Source organism: Oreochromis niloticus, linkage group LG5, assembly GCF_001858045.2.
Source record: "Oreochromis niloticus isolate F11D_XX linkage group LG5, O_niloticus_UMD_NMBU, whole genome shotgun sequence".
Classification (NCBI taxonomy): Eukaryota; Metazoa; Chordata; class Actinopteri; order Cichliformes; family Cichlidae; genus Oreochromis; species Oreochromis niloticus.
The window spans coordinates 31,198,635-31,218,653 of record NC_031970.2 but is presented as its reverse complement, the minus strand read 5'-3'; the positions used below and the strand labels follow the sequence as shown (position 1 = coordinate 31,218,653).

General features: G+C 45.9%; 2 protein-coding genes across 5 annotated transcripts; one reads left to right on the top strand and one right to left on the bottom strand.

Moving 5' to 3' along the window:
* Positions 1–63: 63 nt before the first annotated feature.
* fam83d (family with sequence similarity 83 member D) lies at positions 64–4,111 on the bottom strand. The gene is made up of 4 exons (XM_003442638.5): positions 3,410–4,111; positions 1,749–1,916; positions 1,520–1,644; positions 64–1,405 (listed from the first exon to the last, which is right to left on the bottom strand). The coding sequence occupies exons 1-4, from the start codon at positions 3,893–3,895 to the stop codon at positions 538–540; spliced, it is 1,647 nt and encodes a 548-aa protein (XP_003442686.1). The 5' UTR covers positions 3,896–4,111; the 3' UTR covers positions 64–537.
* Positions 4,112–4,664: 553 nt separating this feature from the next.
* zhx3a (zinc fingers and homeoboxes 3a) lies at positions 4,665–19,490 on the top strand. Of its 4 annotated transcripts, none has more exons than XM_019358640.2 (3): positions 4,665–4,685; positions 14,436–17,340; positions 17,891–19,490. In XM_019358640.2, the coding sequence occupies exons 2-3, from the start codon at positions 14,633–14,635 to the stop codon at positions 17,925–17,927; spliced, it is 2,745 nt and encodes a 914-aa protein (XP_019214185.1). In that variant the 5' UTR covers positions 4,665–4,685; positions 14,436–14,632; the 3' UTR covers positions 17,928–19,490. The 4 variants fall into 4 exon arrangements, with proteins under 4 accessions (XP_019214185.1, XP_005450234.1, XP_005450235.1 ...); XM_005450177.4 differs by lacking the exon at positions 4,665–4,685 and adding an exon at positions 5,847–6,166; XM_005450178.4 differs by lacking the exon at positions 4,665–4,685 and adding an exon at positions 5,848–5,978.
* Positions 19,491–20,019: the final 529 nt, after the last annotated feature.

Here is a 20,019-nt window from a genome sequence, read left to right as displayed (position 1 = left end):
TAAACAGCATCGAGGATAAAAGAGACAACAAAAAAAATAGGAAATGTGGAAGCAAGGCAGCAATACAGCAAAATACTACTTTATTTATCTGCAAGGCACAGCTGCTCCTCGGGATCATGTTCCAATGTAACTACAGCAGACAAATTTGAGTTTAAAAAACAAAACCCCCCCCCCAAAAAACAAAAAAACAAAAACAGTGCTTAGATTCGTTTTCTCTCACACTTCAGCAGATATGACTCCATTTTAACCAGCTTAGTGTTACAATGTTCACAGTAAGACATGCTTATTACGTTGTCTTTGGTTAGAATTTCTGCAACGTGGATGTCAGTTGCAGGTCTGTTACCTCTTTGGAAAGGATTGTTTCAACATGTGAAGGACAAAGGATGAAAAGAAAGAGAAAAAAGTGGGCACTGAAAATTAGACAAAGAGAATAAAGCTGAAATTCTCCTACATAAGCCAACATGATTTATTTAGAACAGAGAAACTTTGTAACATTTCCCTCCACTACCCACCACTACTAAAATCCCCGAAGACAAACTAGTGTACACATCTGGCTCTTGGCCATGTTCCCGTGCCCGCACTGTCAGCAGGCATTCTGGGATTGGGTTCCTGCACACAGTCTTTGTGTATCCTCTGACTGCCACGAGCGCCAAGCCCCTGAGTCACGTTGGTGACGTCCACCAGCTCCCGCCTCTCGGACAGGGCGGTCACCATGTGTTCCAGCTTGGAGCGGATGGTTGTGTAGTGGTGCTGGCGCTCTTTGGTCAGCTTGCGGAAGCAGTCCTTTAAAGTGGTGTCTGGAGCTGCCTGGGTGGGCACGGGCTGTCTGGAAGACACCAAGTGGGGAGAGGTGTCCTGGCTCGGCCCTGTGCTTATTTGAGTAATGATGCTGAGATGCTGTGGGAGCTGCAGGTCGGTCTGGCTTTCAGCCTCCGTCACCGACCGCTTCGTCTGAGTCGACACGTGGCAGGTGCTGGGGGTCTCTGTCTCTTTTTCCGCCTGCTGCTCTGCAGAGAAATGCGGAGTCGTGCTGCCAGCAAGGATCTCCTCCTGAACGTGCTGCCGCTCCATCCAGTCGTCGTTTAGAGTCGAAGTGTCAGACTCCGGGCTGGCTTTATGTGGAGATGCGGGGTCACAAGGTAGCTGCAGTGCTAGCGTTTGTGGCTTACGGCTGGGCGTGCTTGTCAGACACGCTGGCCTCTCACTACGCAGGTGAGGGGAGGAAGCAACTGAGTGTTTGAGGTGCTCAAAGATGCCGCTGTTGCGGACACTTGGAGGTCCGTGAGTGTTTATGGGTAGAGACTGGGCATATAGGATACGAAACTCCTCGTCAAATTTCTCCGTTATCTGACCAGAAAGCTCAATCAGGTTGCTGCTGTTTAGTTTGCCATCAGTCCAGTTGAACCTGAATTGAATTTTAAGCACATAATGCTGAAGGTAAGAAGCAGACCGAGCAAGACGGATGCATAACCTTACAATCTAATAAATCAGGAGGGCACGATGGCTAGCGGGCTCTTACCTGTACGAACCTGTAGCCACTCTGTTTCCATCAACCAGCATGAACCTCTCGTGAACTTTACCCGTAATCCTCGCTCCGGATCTCATGTAATAAGTTGTGCCGGTTATAGTTCGCACCCTCATTTGCTGCAAAAGATTAGGGACGTGTTTTTTTTAATTTTTTTTATGCCATCTGATGCTCATGTTGTGCACACAGAGCCATGCTCGTCTTAAACGAACCAGCTACATACCCGAAGGTCATCCAGGCGAACGTTGACATTTTTGCACATCTTGAGGAAAGCGGGCGCGCACGACTGGTCCAGCAGGATGTAGACAGGGACTCTGCGCTGGGAGCAGGCCTCCTGAAGGTCCTTAAAGATATCCAGGTCTGTCAGGGAGTCTGTAACTATGGCAATCACCTGCAGTGGAAAATTACAGAGGTAATATAATAGAATTCTTTTTTCGGTGGGCCGCAGCCGTGCTCTCGCAGATGTAGCACATGATTGTGTTTTCATTATTATCAAATACAAGGCCCTATTCAAACAGAGCCGTGAATCTCTGTCTGACACACTCCCTGTAATGTGTGTGCTGATGAGCTTTCTATTGACTGTGGTCTGTTACCATGGCAATCGGCAGTAACGCTTGGTCAGCAAACAAATGACTTTTATACAGGAGACAAGTAGGTGCACTGTAGGGTTTGCCTCCATTTTCCCCAGCTTTGTTTTGCACCCAGATTTCTCCTTTTTCACGAGGAGGAATGGAATTTGACACGCTGCGGTAAAGGTTGCATGTCGAGGATTAGACACGGACGTTTACATATCTTAGATTTATCGCTTCAAACTGGTGTTTTATCCACACGCAGCTTTGTCATTTGTACCACGCCTTATTTGGATGATGTTTGTGTGCGTGTGTGCGTGTGTGCTTTGGGTTGGGGGATGCTTGTTTTTAAGAGGCAGCATAGAAGCAGAGTTAAAATTCATAGAAACTCAGGAATGGGGCCGTTCCTTTGAGATGACCTCCAGCAGTGCATGCTCACTGTGTGCCGTTACAATCGGTGGCCTTCTTTGTACAATAAAGACATTGTGCAGTGAGTGGTGTAACATTACAAAAGAACAAACAATCTTACAGCTCGACCAGGATTAGAATATTTTTATAAGGATTGGCCCGGCTGTCGGCACATAACATACACAACACCACCGTTAAGCTCTGAACCTGGGAGAAAATCCAGTGTTTGAAAACATTTCTAGTGAAAGAGGGAATGGAGATGAGCGAAGCAAGTCGAGGCACATCTGGTACGCAGGTTCTACACAGGCCTGAGGTGCTACAAACTCCCTCTCCTCGTGCTGGAATGTCTCTTTTCAAAACCAGAGGCTGTACTGACAGCTCCCGCCAGGAACATCACATTAAATATTCATGCTTTGTTTTTGTTTGTTGCATCCCCCCCCCCCTTTTAAGGTTGGTGATTTCTTCTAATCCAGATTTCAAAGCACGAACTTCTAAAATTCAAAGTGATCAAGGGAGTTCCATGTGGACAATGGAGCCTTTATGGAGCCTTTTTTTACATTCCCCCTCCAGAAATGATGCAAAAGAAGTGTCTACATATACTGGCTTACTGACTGTGTGGTTGTTGTGGTGGTGATGAGGGGGGATAAGGCCTAGGTGATAAATGTCACCTGACAAAACCAAAATAAAAGTCCTGTTTTAGGATAATAACGCACAAATAAGAGATACTGTAGGGATTAGAGGACTATTACAAAGGACTATGCAACAATAATGGTGTAAAAAACAAACTTGTGAATATCACATTTCAGTGTGATACAGTATACGCATTAAAGGACAGTTTATTTTAAGGGCATGAAAAATAGAATGAATGACAGCAGATAAGTGTGTGTGCGTGCGCGCGTGTGCGTACCTCTCTGGCACTTTTAATCATGCGCCTTGCAGCCTCCTTGCAGCTGTAAATGCATTCGCCGTAGCTGGGCTGGAAGTGCGCCACGGCCCGCGTCACTCCCCGGTAGGAGCCCGCTGTGAAGGCGGGCCATCCGAGCTCCAGGAGCGGCGGCTCCACGTCTGACACCTCTGGGAAATAAGTAACCGAGGAGCAGTCGAGGGTGCTACTGAGCGACTGCTCGAGCGCCTGTTCCTCCCCGTGGAAAGACGAGCACCGCGGTGGCACGGCGGCGCTCCTGATCTGTTGGATCTCATCGTCCGACAGAAAGTTGGGAATCCTCTCTCTCACGAGAAAGTCCAGAAAGTTATCAAGACCCCCGGACAGCAGCTCCTCCAGAGCCAGCCGGTGCCTCTCATTGTACACTTCCTGTAGGTTCAGCTCGTCTGTCCCGCGAGGTTTTGGACCAAACCTCAGAGGTGAGTCGTCCAGGCACTGAGACAGGGCCATCACCGCGTCTCCCGCTTCCTTTTACCTGAAACACACAGCAGCGGGCAGGTAACGCTTTGACCTGCAGGAAGGAAATTTGTATTTTGTTGCTTCCCTCCGTTCGTGCTCGACGTGGATCCGCATTGGCTGCGCGGTGGTTGTCAAACCAGAGCGGCGTCACCAGACTCGCCGAGCCAGGCTGTCAGTGTAATGTAAAGGTTGTCTCATTGGCTCATTTGGAGGAAAACAAGCCTCCTGTACGTCCCTCTGCTACCCTGATCCGGTTACACCGCAGATAGCAGGGATCACCAGAGGTCCCACTCCTACGCTTTTTCGTGATATCGTGTCTCTGGGGATTCATTTAGCTCGTAGTTCAACGTTTGTTTGTTTTTTAAATAAAAACCCAGTTTATTAAGAAAATAAAAATAAAAATGCAGACTCTCTGACTTTAGATGGAAGTAAAAACACAGGAAGCAGTGTACTCATCTGTCACAGTGAAACTCAAGATTAGGACAATATACCAAAATCTATTTAATTATAGTAATATTTCACATAAACTTTAAAGTCTACATATTTATGGAGTGATGCAGTTAAGGGAAAAAAATCGCAGAAAAATATGCCTATACTTTTTTTTAACCTGGTAAGCCGGTATAACCAGAAGAGAAGCAGATCCACCAAGTTCCACCAGATCACAAACCGCCCACTAAAGCACACAAATACTCTATATCTCTGAACTCTAAATCAACATGTGTCTTTTAACCTTACAGCACAGCATGCACAAGTCGTATTCCTGCACACACCGGACCTGCTGGTTGAGTTGTTTTACTTTTTTTTATTGCGATTCATCTTCTTGATAGATTATCTTTGTTTTTCCTGACTGTAGGCAACGTCTAAACCCAGTGAGGACAAACTGGGAGGGGATAGCTAATCCATGTTCCGTAAATACTGGAGGCACGCATTTGTCCTATATGTTCTGACGCTGTTTTTGTATATACTGTGGGCATCCGGCTGCAGGCACTCTACTTGTTTCATATACACATAACCTAGTTTACACATGCCTAAGAATCTGTTAGGCTACTGCAATACTTTTAAGTAGACATGTGTCCATATTGTTTGTCCAGTGGATTAGTGGATTTAGAGTGGCCTTATCATACTTAATATTACCATGAACATGTCCTCGTGTATCTTTGATGCCACTTGTTGATATGCTTTCCATTTTAAGTTACGATTGCTCCCTTTTAGGTATGCTGTTTTACCATTAGCCCTTAAATTCACAGCTTTAATGTTTAACGCTCGTCCGCTTTTTTCCTGTGCGCTTTTACGCGCATGAGGCCAACAAGGTCACAAGGGTCACGGCCACACAACCCCTTTTTTTCCCTTACACTGCGAATAACTACCACTCCTAATTTGAATAAAGGGAAATGTGTTCTTCAGTTTCAAGTTAAATGCAGACAAGTCCAATTAGGCTACAGTTACTGTGCGTCTGCGTAAATTGGTGTTATCACTATTATGCTTGTGCGTAACCGTCTATTTTAAGCCGGTGGTCTAATAGGCCTGTGCTTTAAATGACAATTCCCACAACGATTAATATTCATAGTAGCTCTTCAAGAGTATTTTTTTTTCTAAAGATGACAGCCATCTATTGAAAAAAGCATGTGACCTAATTAGGGTTATCTTTTGGGTGATGAAGCTCAGTGAAACGGGAGATGAATGAACTGTCAAATTCCAAATATACACAATACAACCCATCTGATCGGCCTGCTTTGTATTGTAGCTACTTGTGCCATTGCAGCTACTTATAACCCGCGTGTGTTGAATGCACTGCCTTACCCCTATAACGATATACCCAAATGTGCACTGGGCTCAGTATACGTACCCTCCTCCCCCTTCCACACACACACACACACACACACACACATCCCCATCTCATCCCCGCCCCTCTCCAAAATTTTAGATGAAAGGGCTTTTGGATTTTGGATGACGCTCTGTATCACGTGTTCATAGGAAATACACTCGCTATAATTTTTTTTGGAGCAGCCTCGTCCTGCACCGCCGACCATAGTTGTTTTGCAGTCTTCATACAGTGTAGCGGAGGGGTGGAAAGGTAATGTAATGTAATGTACCTTGCCGTGGTCACTGACGGGTTCACGCCAGTTCACCGGGTTCACTTGAGGAGAGCTCCCACCCCCAGCTCGCCTCCTCTTCTTCTCAAAGCGCAGCGATCGGAGCTAATCCAATATTATTCATTTATATATTAATGTCGGATTCCATTTTTTCCCACCGACGGCTGAGGTAAGGACACATCTTATTCATCCGAAACACGAATACGTCTCACTGGGTGACGAGGTGCGATCTCCAAAGTTGTTTACTGGAATTATGTGTCGCTATTGAATATTGAATTTTCATCTGGTGCTGTAGTGGAGGCAGTTTATATGAAGTCGCCAATGTATAAAATGGCGACAGTAGGTGGAGGAGGGGGGTGGAGGATTTTTTTGGGAATATTCATAAGGTTATATAGAGTGGCAGATCGCCTTTGGCAAGTCGGCTCCGAGGCGGTGTGTTGCCCCACAGCCTCGTGAATGGAGTGAAACGGGTTAACTCGTCAGTTTGTTACAGTTACAACCACGGATCCTCCGTCGGGCTCAAATTGCGCTCCTTCTCGCGCTATACAATGTGGCGTATGTGCTTATTTTATTGCACAACGCGCTCTATTTCCCCCACTGTGCTGCGAGTGTGAGTGCTTTTACTTGTGAAAGACTTCTGAACACAGTAGTGTAGCAGGCTTGTCGACTGATTTTCTTTTATAAAAAAGAAAAAGAAAACAGCCTCCGAGTTCATAGATGTTCAAACTGTACGCCAAGTATCAATTTTCACCTATTGATCGCTCACTCGCTGCAAATTTATTTCTGTTGCCAGAGCAGAAAGGTAGGCCTGTATCTCTGTGCACAGGACTCTTTTTCTTTCATTTCCTTCTCTTCCTCCTACCAACATGTGCTGGTGCCCTACACACACTCTCTCTCTCTCTCTCTCGCTCTCCCTCGGTCTCTCTCGCACACACACGATACATGTACAGTAGAGTAAGTAGAGCTTCTCTTTTTGGCAGATATTTCGCAAAATTGTGCACTATTAATGATGCATTGATTTACATATATATATATGTATATATATATATATATATGTATATGTGTGTGTGTATATAGTGTAGTGTGAGTGTTTGCTCCTGTAGGGCACATTGTCATTTATCTGCACATAAATATTGACCCAGCTTTGAATGCCATGTGTCTGTCTCTGGCTTTAGGGGAGGGACCTCTGCGCTGACTAATGTTGCCTCTGTGAATCATTTGTGGGTCCAGTGTCCATAGCACAGGAGACAACCCCAAATTATTCAAGCAGTCAGCTAGACAGGCATGGCTCACGGGTAATTTTTGGAATGTATTTTAATTGTTTAACCATGCGAGCTTATTAGAAATGACGTTGGGTCATGGAAATGACTGCGCAACTCTTCTGCCACAGAGGTTTTCCTCAGACAGGAGGTGTTTTTTGGGGCTGTGTGGAGCACAGTCCAGTCTCCAGTGAACGTTTCTGCACTCCGATAGTTAATTTGCAGGCTGTGTGATGACCAGCAAAAACAAAGGTAAATGAGCTCTCGCTGTGCTGCTCCGGCAGACCGGGTTCAGCTTTGGCCCGGTGAGTTGAGTGTGTGTGGAGGTTTTCACTCTAGCAGGACGCTTACACCGGGGGAATGTCAATTCCCTTTTGTGGATCCCTGGGAACGGTCTTCCATCTCCCTTCTCGGAACTGCTCTAATGAGGCCAGGCATATTGCCTTTCATCCCGCACTCCCTGCAATTAGGCACAGCTCATAGTTTTCGTCATGGCCACAGCGGAGTGTTTGTATACACAGACACAATGTAGTGGGCCAAGAGTGCCCACTCCCCTCCAAAAAAACAGCATCTCTGCCCATGCCATCCCTCCGTATACCTGGCATACTGTACTTTTAAGGATGTGGTGTTCTGAGTTCCAACTGCAGTCGCTGTGGATGTTATGTTTGTGTGTGTGCCTCCCACAGCTTAAAACGAATCCCGTGCCAGAGAATACCAAGGAAGGTCATATGGTCATGATTTGCAGATTTAGCTGACATGGAGTGTATAACATTCCTTGGGTTCGGAGAAGAAAATCAACTATCTAATGCCAACCAGATCTATTTCCAGCCGTTTTATACAAACAAGCATTCATGATAGCGGCATACCTCATGATCCTCACAGAGAATTCTCCAACACACAACGCCGAGTCCTATTTCTCCCACCAAAAAGGTCGGCGTTCAAAGCAGGTTCACTTTTATTTGGGTCTTTCATCCTTTTTGGTTTTGCTTTTGTCAGCGGACCAATGCCGTATCGAAGCCCGGACCGCTCAAAAGGCTCACTAAAACAGCATGTTTGCACAGTTCCAACCAAAAGAAACGTCCGTGCACTGATGGGTGGGAAAAAAACCTTGAGGCTAGTGGGGAAAAAGAGCCCCTGCCACTTTTTCTGTCCCATGCAAGAAAGGTTTGGTCAGCAGGAGCTGGCATTTACCAGGCTTTGGCAGTTAGAAGAGGCTGTGATGTCAGCCATTTTAGGATGGACAGTACAATGTGCGATATGCCGCCATCTTTCTTCCTTTTCTTCTTAAGTTGCCAAATGAATGCCTGTAGTCTTGGCTACAGAACTGAAGAACTTATTCATGAAAAGTGATTCTTAAAAAGATGCATGACTCAGATTTTTCTTATTTATTTATTTTTTATTCTCAGCGCACCACCGTTTACTCGTCTGTCATTCATTTGGGTCACGGGTAGAAGGGTTGGCAGAACAATGTAGAAATTTCAACAGCGAGCGGTCATATTAACACAAAACAGGGCCATCCGAAAAAGATGCCGGCAGACAGGCAGAGCGCGGTAGGTATGTACTGTACCGCCTCGGTCACCGGGCCTCCGCACAGATTTAGCAAGATAAAAACAGTGACGGGAGGTCATTTGTGTCCCGTTCAGCTGTGATATTCCTTTCATCGGCCCGTCACACACATGAGAACAGTGCGGCAGAGTTTCTTTTTTTTTCCCCACAATGTGATCGAGAGAGAGGGGGAAAAAAAGCAAAGTTGTTGCTGCAGACCTCACCCAAAGTTGACTGAAAGAGACTTGAACCATGAATGGAGTTTTCAAAGATGGCTGGCGGGGCATGTGGATTAAGTTTGTCCTGCACCGGATGCAGTCCAAGGAATTCAGCACGCACGCACGCGTGTGTGTGTGTGTCTTGAGGTTGGGTGGGTGTGGATGAGTGACTCTGCTCTGTGTGTGTGTGTGTGGCATGGTGGGCAAGGGGAAGAGAGGGGTTGCCATGGCGATGTTAACACATGAGTGGCACCACCGACTGGTCTCCCAGTGGACGAGGCTGCAGTCATGGAGGTAAGAGGGGGGGCGGTGTGCGTGAGGAGGAGGAGAAGGACGTGGACGAGCTGGCTGACAACACCTGCGTCTCAGACATTCAGACACTAATACGCACACAAACACACCCATGGAAAGGAAATAATCAGAGCCCACAATGGAGACTGAGACCACACACTGAAACCTCTTCATATGTCTTCAGCTGGACGGGCTGTGGAGAGACCTGTGCGCTCTATTAGCGTAGTTCTAATGACCCTGATGTCTCTGAATTGTTTTTCAGCACACGTAACGCTGGAGCTCGACACTCACGCTGGCACGCACGCACAAAGGTGTCCCCAAAACTGAGCGCTGCCCATCATTAGATGTCAGGAAAGAGCAGCGCGTCATGACGGACACCAGATACTAGCAGACGCGGCGGAAACAGAACAATTCGACAGTCGGCCGCGTAAAGGCTCCCAGCACTGGATCACGTTTCCCTTATAAATGAGGCGCCATTGTTCCCTATCTCTTCTCTGTGCAAGACAGTAATTGCTCTCTGTCTCTGGCTTATATTTGGGTGTCCAGCTGATCCACTCACATGACATTAATCTATTTAATGGACGTTTGGCAGGAAAGATTCCTGCTAAACAGATTTTTTTGATCATTCAAATGTATCTGTCAGGAGCCCCCCCCCCATCCGCCCCAACCCCCAGCAGACAGAAATCTTTTTTTTTTTAACAGATTTTTTTTTTTGAAGGAGTCTCTCAAGACAGCCGTGGATCACTGTCACAGCAAATTACACACAAAATAAATGTTGTCATAAGTGAGAATTTATTCCTTTTTTTTCTTTCTTTCTTGTTTTTTTAGCTCTTCTGTGACTGTCACACCGAGAGACTCCTTGCCAGTTATTCAGTTCAAAGAGAAAGATTTTTCAGAACGGTGCAGGTGCTAAATGTTGCGGAGGTGAGGTGGGAGTGTGTGAGGACCGCGTGTGTGTGCGCGCGCGCGAGCGAGCGTAGAGAGTTGCGTGCCTACAAGGTGTCAGCGGGGAGGAATATTGAAACAGCACAGCCTGTCATCATCGTCAGTCATCCTCTCACTTCACTCCCAAATGTCTGAGTTTTGTCTTCCTTTGTCCTTCTCCCTCCTCCAGCCTTCGCGTTCTCATTCATGTGAACGGGCGGCACAACACAAACACCAATCTCTGTTTGTTCGCGTCAACTGTAGGTGACCCAACAATCTGGGAGTGTCTGAATCAGTCATCAGACTGTTTTGAATTAAATTTTAATGTCTAGCAACCACTTTGCAGCCTCGCCTCCCTCTTCCGCTGACAGCAGCTCGCTGTAGATTGGGCATGTTTTTTTTTTTGTTTTTTTCCCCCTTTTTTTTTCGTGTTGTAATATTGTAATTACTGCAGCAGTTTATGAGGTGATGGATGGGAATACATGCTGCTCTCTTTCAACTGTGTTTTTTTTTTTTTTGGGCCTGGAAAAAAAAAGGTTGTAGCACTCACGTGGTTGCCATTTAAAAGTAGATGGGGATATAATTAAATATTAATGAGATGTAAATATAACATTGTTATGGAAATGATGGTGTAAGAGCACATGAGGCTGTAAATCTTAATGCTGCTATTAAATCAGGCGGAACGTATAAACCCTATCAGAATTTAAACCTGGCCTAATCCCATTTGTTTGGAAACGCTTGTTTTTTGGGGGGAGGAAAGAAAAAAAAAAGTGTAGCGGTTCAAACGTGGTTTTAGTCCAGCGAGCGAGACCTCTCCGTTTCTCCCCCTTTGGAGCGTGGGTGTTCGGAAAAACACGTCTGAGAGCTCTGCCACTTTCCCTCACTTCAGATACAACTCCCCTGGTCAATTGAGATGAAACGAGTTTCCTCTTCGTGTCCCCCCACCCCCCACCCTCCCACAGAGACGGTGCCACTGTGAGGACATACAACACACCGAGGACAGTGATCGTCTGAGCGTTGTCTACCTCGCCGCTGAAACACAAGGCCGGGCTTTTCAGAGGGAACCATTCAATGGCTCCCTGTCTGGGAAGCCCTTGTCTTGTGTCTGCTCGCACGTCTCGCTAGCCAGATAAAGCAGCCCATTCTTTAGATAGGTGACCTGATTCTTTATGTAACCTTTCTCAACTTTTGGCTTGTTTCAGGTTTTCTCATGCAGGAAGTGGAGTGTTTCTCTCGGGGAGGGGAGAGCGTCTGTACTGGGCCGGCGTCTGTCTCGTCACAGACCGGCATCCCTTGCAGGGGCTGCTACGCCAGTCGCAGCCCACAGCCAAAATTACAGTACCCTCTCCATGAGTTTAGTTTCAAACACATCCTGGCACATAATGTGCTCTCTGTTGGATGAGCGCAGCGATCGGGGCAGCTCAGACAAACGGAGCCAGCGCTGATTTTTCGCAGAGTTCTATAGCATAGGAACATCTCTCACACAGATGTTTCAGATGTGCATGACTACATCCCTCTGCTGCATGAAAGCTGACTTCTAAATCCCTCGTTCCGTGGAACAGCCTCAGTGAACCCCGTGTCCTCACCAGGGGTTAATCGAGTGTGCCGTCAGAGAATATCATGACCTCTCTGGCGGCAAAACATACAGCACATGCCCGCGTCTGGATGCAGTGAACCGGGATTACTGCATAAGATGCTGGTGACCTAGTTTTTTTTGTTGTTGTTGTTTGTTTGTTTTGTTTTAATTTTAGTTTTTTCCCCCCTGTCAGAAAGCAGCAGCCATCAGTAGAAATGAAAAAGAGGTAGTTATAAGGAGGACGTCACAGCCTGTCTGGGATCAGTGTGTACTGTTGAGCAGTCATTTGAGGGTTTTAATTCTGGAACAGGTTCATCTTTTATTTACCATCCAGCCAGCCGTGGTGAACGCGCACGTGGATGCAGTAAAATGAAAAGTCTGTGAAAGTGCTCTTCAGTTTGCGCGAGCACAGCGTGCCAAAAAAATATGTGCTGGAAGTATGTGAAACGATTTCCTTTGTAAGCAGCAAACTGCAGCACGCCGTGCTTGAGGTATGCCGGATTTGAACAGAAAGCAGGTTTAGGGGGAAATTAATGCGGCTGATGTCGTTCTCAGGGCGATAAGCCTGTGGTAGAAGGTAAAGCTTAAGTGATATAGAAAGATGGTGATTGGATGAGACCCGTTTTCAGCAGCATGTCACACATCAGTGCCTCTCCAGTCTCAGAAAAGAAGACGGGAGTGAAATACAGAGGCTCTGCGCGTGTGTCAGAAGTTCATTCAGAGGGCAGAGGCTGCGGAGCTGCGCCTCTACTTTGATATTTTTTCATGGGTTTTTTTCTGTTTAGCACTTACGGCTGGTAAAATGACTCTCAAAACCTCTCTACTGCAAATGCGGACTGCAATGTGTCTATCATCTTGTCCTACAAACTTTGTTAAATATTTGCGAGAGAACAGAGGCACGTTTTATAAAAACGCGAAGAAGGAAGAGGGGAAATGTTGAAGACTGAAGTGACAATCCATATCCATCCGTATAATTGGAGTGTTATAGAAAGGGAAAGCCTGTGGAAGTGTTTTGCTAATGGATTTGTGCACTCAGTGATGTGTGTATCGTGTTTGTATGCATGCACGCATTGCCATGCTGCTGGCTGAACAAATGCAGGATGAGACGGATTGAGCCGCCAGCTTGTATCTAGCTTTGGATGTGTTTGTAGTAACCTTATGAGAATATTTCAAGTCCTCAACAGTACTGTTGTCAGCTGGCTGCTGCAACACACACCAGACACGCGAGTCACCTAATTTCCATTTCCACATTACATTATGCCCGGAAGGTACGCCGTAACGTGCAATGTAAAACAAATGGCTCACATCCAAGAGTGGACTAATATTGTTCACTGAATTTAACCTTTATATGTCTGCTTTATAGTAACAAATGAAAGAGGAACAGGGTGGGACGACCTGCGCATGTGACAGATGTCGAAATATAGTGCGGCACTCTCCTCCCAAAAAAAAAATTTAAATTAAAAATCAGTTTTTTAAAAGAATTCTCATTTCTAATCGCACACGCACGATGACAAGGGAATATTTCTGTCAGACACAAATCTGTGCGCATATTTTGCATATTTGTGGTTGCTGAGACAATGTGAAAGAGTATGTGGGGTTAGATACAGTGAGCACTATCAATTTGCAGTGGAGTGCATCTCACTCAGCGGGTGCGAAAATCACCAGGGACAATATTTATTTAATGATATTAACCCTTTCCTGAATGCAGGAAACAGAGATCTCAAGACTGAAAGGAACCCAGCACCATTATGTTAACACACTACCTGTATCTTTATTTTACCAGCAAGCAGCATTTTGATGATGTTTTGTCAATATGGCGAAGCTAAACTAAATACATTTCAGAGGACACATGTTATCAGCGACGAGAAGGGATGATCATAAGGCAGCTGTGGGGAAAAAAACAACAAATATCAGTGAGATTAGTCATTTCTGGCTGCGTGAATTCAAAGTGTGCGTGTGTGTGTTTCACTGTGTGTTAGTGAAGCTCTAAATTATATTAATATACTCGTTACTGGAATGCTTTCTCATATTTCCTATGCCTTTCGCCTTGATATATTTAATGCTAAATATTTTTCAGCATGAAATCAGCCTAAAATCATTTTAAAAGATGAATAATAATAATAATTTGTGCATGATCTCTGATGTCACTTTTAAATAATCTGCCTAGCGAGCGAGATTCATGTTACCTCGTTCTGTACGGTAATTTAAGGTGACCTTCCTCTTTGATTATGATCATAATAAAAAAAATCTTTTAGAAAAAAAAAAGCTCTTGACTCTTTTACTTTGGTGCTGTAATTGCTGATAAATACACTTATCACACTGAATTTCCACCTACACGTATTACCCTGTGTGGAGCTGTTAGCGTCCTCCGCACTGCGCTCACTGTAATATGTAAAAATGTTTCATTCTTTTCATTTGGAAGCATAGAACATATACCTGCTTTTCATCTTTGTCAGGTCTTTATCTTTGATTTGCATGACATTCAAGTTTAATGAATAAATGTAATTATCTCACATTATATTCCTCCGTTTTGCCTCCTCTCACTGTTTCTTACTCGCTTTTCACTTCACTTTTTAAAGATGAAAGAATCACACTTCTCTCTTCTTTTGTACTCTTTCCTCACAGGTTCCCCGGGAGCTGTTAAACTTGTCCATGTGGCAGGAGTCCTAAAGTGGCAGAAGGCATGAAGCAACACTGTGATATCATAGTGGCTGGTCCATGACACTAAATTCCATTCAACCCTCTCCACTATCCACCCGCCCTCTGTTCTCATCACACCGGACAACCAATCACTCACGCTCCCATTTACACAAAGCTGCACCATGGCCAGCAAGAGGAAATCCACTGTACCCTGCATGATACCATCCAAATCCAAACATGTGCGTGAGGAAATCATACTGGGCTCGCTACCAGAACTCCTACCAACAATCCCAGAAGATAGCATACTCAGCATCTCTGGAGAAGAATCTGGGCATTTCTCTCACAGCTCCTCCAAATCTGAAAGTGGCAGTGAGATGCAGAAAGGAGGCACGTACAGCTGTCTGACTTGCCGTTTCGAGTCCAGAGATCTCAACTACTTTTTGGATCACATGCACAACTGCCACTTAGACTTCAGGGCCCAGCCCACCTTCTACTGCCTGAACTGCGGGGTGTCAGTCGTCCGCTTCGAGGCTCTCGCGCTGCACAACGCCAAGGCCCACCCGAAGATAATGCAGGGCCTGGTTACTGCCTCTCTAGCCGTCAACAAGAGGGATGGCGTAACAACTGTGGAGCAAAGCCTTTTCACAGACAGCGGAGAAGATTACAGAGAATCTGGGATCTCTCTCACCAAAACACCAATTGCAAAGATGATGAAAGCCAAGGGGGAGCACAAAAAGATTGTGGTTTCTCACACTGTGGAGGTACGGAAGATTGACACTGGAAAGGATGTAGACCCCAGCATGCTGACAAATGTGCCTGAACTCCAAAACGGGGCTCTCAGTATTTCTGGTGCCCCAGCTATGCCGAGGACCACTGTCACTCACGTGATTGCGACGACAGTGTCCAACCAAGTCTTTCACCAGCACACTCCCTCCCTTTACTCTCCCCCCTCCTCTGATTCCAATAAAGACCTTCCAAAGGTAATGATCCCCCTCAGCAGCATCCCCACCTACGATGCCGCCATGGACACCAGCAGCTTTCTCAAGACATCCTTTGGCAAGTTTCCCTACCCGACCAAAGCAGAGCTCTGCTACCTAACAGTGGTGTCAGAGTTCCCCGAAGAGCAGATCAAACTGTGGTTTACTGCCCAACGACTCAAGCAGGGCATAAGCTGGTCTCCTGAAGAGATCGAAGAGGCCAGAAGGAAGATGTTCAACACCGTGTTCCAAGGTGGAGCACCACAGAAGCAACCGACCACACCACGGCACGTCAATCACATCGTAACCCACCACACTGTAACTGCCCATCCAGGCTCAAAAGGACCAAACTTTCAGATGGCCAAAGTTCCGTACAGTGGTGTAAAGGCCAGGTCTGTCGGAGTCATAGCCACACAGGCCAGCATGTCAACCAACCCCCACATTACCCGGGTCTCGTATTCTACTCCGGTTGTCCCCCCAAAGTTCCCCTCTGTAGTCAGAACTACACAGGTACTGACCAAGAATACTGAACCCACTGTGGAGCCGGAAAAGAGCAATGGCCTGGACATGGCTGGGAGCAGCGGTTGCGTCAGTAGCACCAGCAACATTCGAAGCAGCAGTAGCAGCAGCAGTTGCAGCAGTAGCAGCAGCATCAGCAGCTATTCCAGCAGTAGTAATGGTGTTGACAGTTTCACCAGGAAACCGGTGCACAACAGCGGCCCAGCCAACGGCATCAACAGCATTGCCACTTGCTCTGCCAACATTAGCAATAATGATGAGCACTGTGTTGCTGACACCAACGGCAAACCAAATGTCAAAAGCAACAGTTTACCAATCGGATCAGAAGGTTCAAACAGTAACAAGAGTCAAGAGTCCATTGACAACACCAGCAAATCTAACATCACTTGTAACAATCATGACAGCAGCATCATCAGTGCACAAGAGCCAGCCCACGCCTCGAAGCCCGACGATGATCAAAACAATTACATCCATGTGACCAACAACAGCAGTATTAGCAGCGAATATCCCAGTACTACCTGTAATGACAGTGTCCCTAACCTGAATCATGCCAGCAAATCCCTAACTGAAAGCACCAGCACAACTGTCATTACAAAAAGCAACTCATCCATTATTGAAGAAGGTAAAAGCAACAAAGACTTTCCCATCAAAGGCATGTCAATCTTACAGCAGCTCATTAAGGAGGAGGACGCATTTGCCGGGGACAAAAGCTGCCCCGAGCTCAAGCTTGACCCCATCAAGATCAACTTCAAGAGGCTGAAGATGACTGAACCAGAGGCTACATCAGAGAATGCGCATCAAGAACACAAGTCCGAAACTACGGAGGGGTCGGCTTGTCAGGCGTCTTTTTCTCCCCCCTGGGGCAACAAGACCCCGCAGCAGTTGCACATCCTCCGGCAGGTTTTCTCCAACACCCGCTGGCCCAGCAGCCAGCAGTACGAGGAGCTAAGCATCCAGACGGGCCTTCCCAAGTCAGAGGTGGTGCGCTGGTTCAGCGACAGCCGGTACAGCCACAAGAACGGGCAGCTGAAGTGGTTGGAGAATTACCAGCGGCCACCCGTGGAGTCGGAGGATGCAAGGGGTCACAGAGATGCAGAGCTCGAGCCACCCAAGGACGCTCCGGCGGCCAAAAAGAAACTTGCTGAGCAAGACATGAACAAGCACCTTGAAGGAGAAGCAGGACTGAACTCAGGTCAGCGGGTTGTGTGGCAGGATTCATACTCACCGCTGCTGGGCCTGATGGGATCCGAGGGGAGCGGCGAGCGAGGCCAGCGTGACGAATCGGGGCAGCCGGGAGCTTTGCAGGATCTCTGGTCAGAGCGAGCGGAGGACCACCAGCAGCCAGTGGCTAGTCAGTCACTCATTGAACAACAGACTGATTCCAATCAGGCCAGGTATTTGAGTCACAGCAGTCCTTTTCACACACCACTGAAGCACACATTTCACTCACAGTGCCTTGTGATATTTTACAAGCTCGGTGCTATTTATCAATCAAGAAAACAAAAACAACGTAAGGCAGGTGGAGTGATGAAAGGGTGACAGCTTGTTGTTTGTAGTGACTGCTGCGTGATGTACAGTAAAAAGAAAGCAGGAGAAGCGGGTACAAGTACTCATGCTGTGTAGCTTATTCAGGCAATCAAAGGTCTGTGTTTAAGAAGCTATTTTTAGATAAGTAGGAGTCTGGCCCGCTGAATTATAGATTGAGAGCGCATGCTAACATATGTGAATAAATCATGACAATTGTCTTTGGTGAGTTAGATTTCCGAGAGGCAAGACAAGCCGTACGCGGGCATCTTTTTACTCTGCTACCCCCCAACCCACCCCAAAAAAAGCCCTTCACTTTTACAACACACTGCAGCAGTGCCATACAACCAGAATGATCCAATCGCATCCTCACGGTTTGTGTATGTTTTGTTTGCCTGTCTGTCTGCGTGTGCTGCTTAGCAGGGATCGCCTGAGGATGGAGATGCTGGAGGTGTGATGAAGCAGGCCTGCTCTCGCCAGAGGACCATGATGTTCAAAAGCTGGCTCGCTCCCCTGGCCGTGGTCTTAACACAAAGAAAAAAAAAGAGAAAAAAAAAAAAGAGTGTTCATAATGACAGCAGATGTGATTGTAGCTGGACCGTTGGACTCTGACTGTAACTGTGAATACCCCCCACCCCTCCTTCTCCTCCTCTTCCTCCTCCTACTTCTCCTCCTCCTCCTCCGCCTCCTCCTCTTCTTCTTCCATCTGCCATCACTTCCTGCCATCGTCAAAAGAAAGAACTTCTCACCTTTGAGTCCTGTGATGTTTAAGCCTTTCATGCTTCTTTGTGGTTGTGTGGGGAGGGTGCACAATGAGGTCAGTACGAGGGATCAAAGACAAGAAAGAGAAAAGACGCACACTGACTGGAAAACTGACTTGAATGAGCGAAGATAGGGTAGGATAGGGCCGAGAGATATTGTTCTGGGGTCAGAGGGAGAAATATATATATATGATTGAAACTGCACTATAAAAGAGGGTTTGTACTGACTGGACAAACAAATGATGTGTCAAGGATATGTTATTGTTGGCTTTGTGATATTTTTTACTTTTTTAGCAACCAGTACTTCAGCACTGCCTTGAATTTTACTTTTTTTTCTCCTTTATTTGGTTTTTCAATTCTATTTACTCTTCTATAGTCACTGTAAGTCCAGATGCAATCAAACATGTTTTATTTAGATCTGTATAAATGTTGGTGATCACTTTTGCAGTTCAGCTACACGCAAGAGACTATATACAATGCACTAATGAAGACAGCAATGCTAAAAAAAAAAAAAAGAATCACACTGCTCCACAGTAAAGGTATTGACTGCTCCGTCAAGATCAATACACTACACTGCCCTGCAAACTGAACAGAGAGAAGCCTGTCACGCTAACGTTGCCTTACTCAGCTCTGTCCATGTGTTTATATGACCTGTCTGTCCATCACCTTGCTTTCCAGCTACTGTGCTGTCCAGAAGAGAAGAAGAAAAAAGAAAAAAAAAGATAAAACATGCCAGTGCATTGATGGTCACTGTTGGTCTATATCTGTGAAACAACTTGTGCTGCTTTCTGTACACTTGGAGATGTTTAACTTTAAGCTGTAATTGTATCAAATATTGTTACTGGCAAAATGTTGTTTAAAGCAAAATTATCAATTTGATCCCTAGACACTGACAGAGTGAGATATTGTGCTAGCTAGAGAGCCAAATGAGGAGATCTTTGCTCTCCTCTGAATTTTCTTGTTTATATGAACATACAGTCACTACATGAATCCTACTAAGCTGCATCTTTGTCAAGCTGCTAATAGCTAAGAACGGTGCTATACCATCCAAAGTGAAATTGGAGGTTGATCTCCTACCAGCAGTGTATGCACTTGTGTCGAATGTTACAAATTTATTTTGGTTTGAGATAAATGGAATCTGGACTTACGGTGTTATGATGACTTAAACTTTTATGAAATAGTCTGATCATAAAGCACTGTTGTATCATCCTTTCTACACTTCTGAATCTTTACAGAATAAACTGAATACTCACCAAGCAGAACAGCCTCCTTTTTCCCCCCCCCCACCTCTTTTGTTCGGCACCTTGTGTTAGGGGTGAATATGAATCATGTGGTGTTAGTCAAATTATTCAGTGTGATGAATGTTCAAGCAGCATGCAATGTGCTAGGACTGGAGAAATGCACACAGCCTCACCTGCTGGCGAGCAGCTGACAATACAGTTTTTGCCAGAGATAAGGGGGCGGCAGGCAACACCCAAACATCTCCATGTCTGTAGTGTAGACCTCCTACATCACATTCAGGGGGAAGCCTTCCAGTTCTTATTTTTGTAATGTTTTTTTTGCCCACATGTATTTAATAACACCAGCTTGTTTTCCAGCTTAAAGCATTTCAGGGCTAGATTGATTCAGTTCTCAGGGCTGTTCATGGATATAGGAATAAAATTAAGAGCTCATGTTTGTTCTCCCATTACAGGAAATAAAGTTGTGTTTAAGAATGCTGTAAATTGGGCAAGAGAGCCAGGGTGGCTGAAGCTCCAAACCCAACAGGCATCTGTTAAGCTAAGGGGC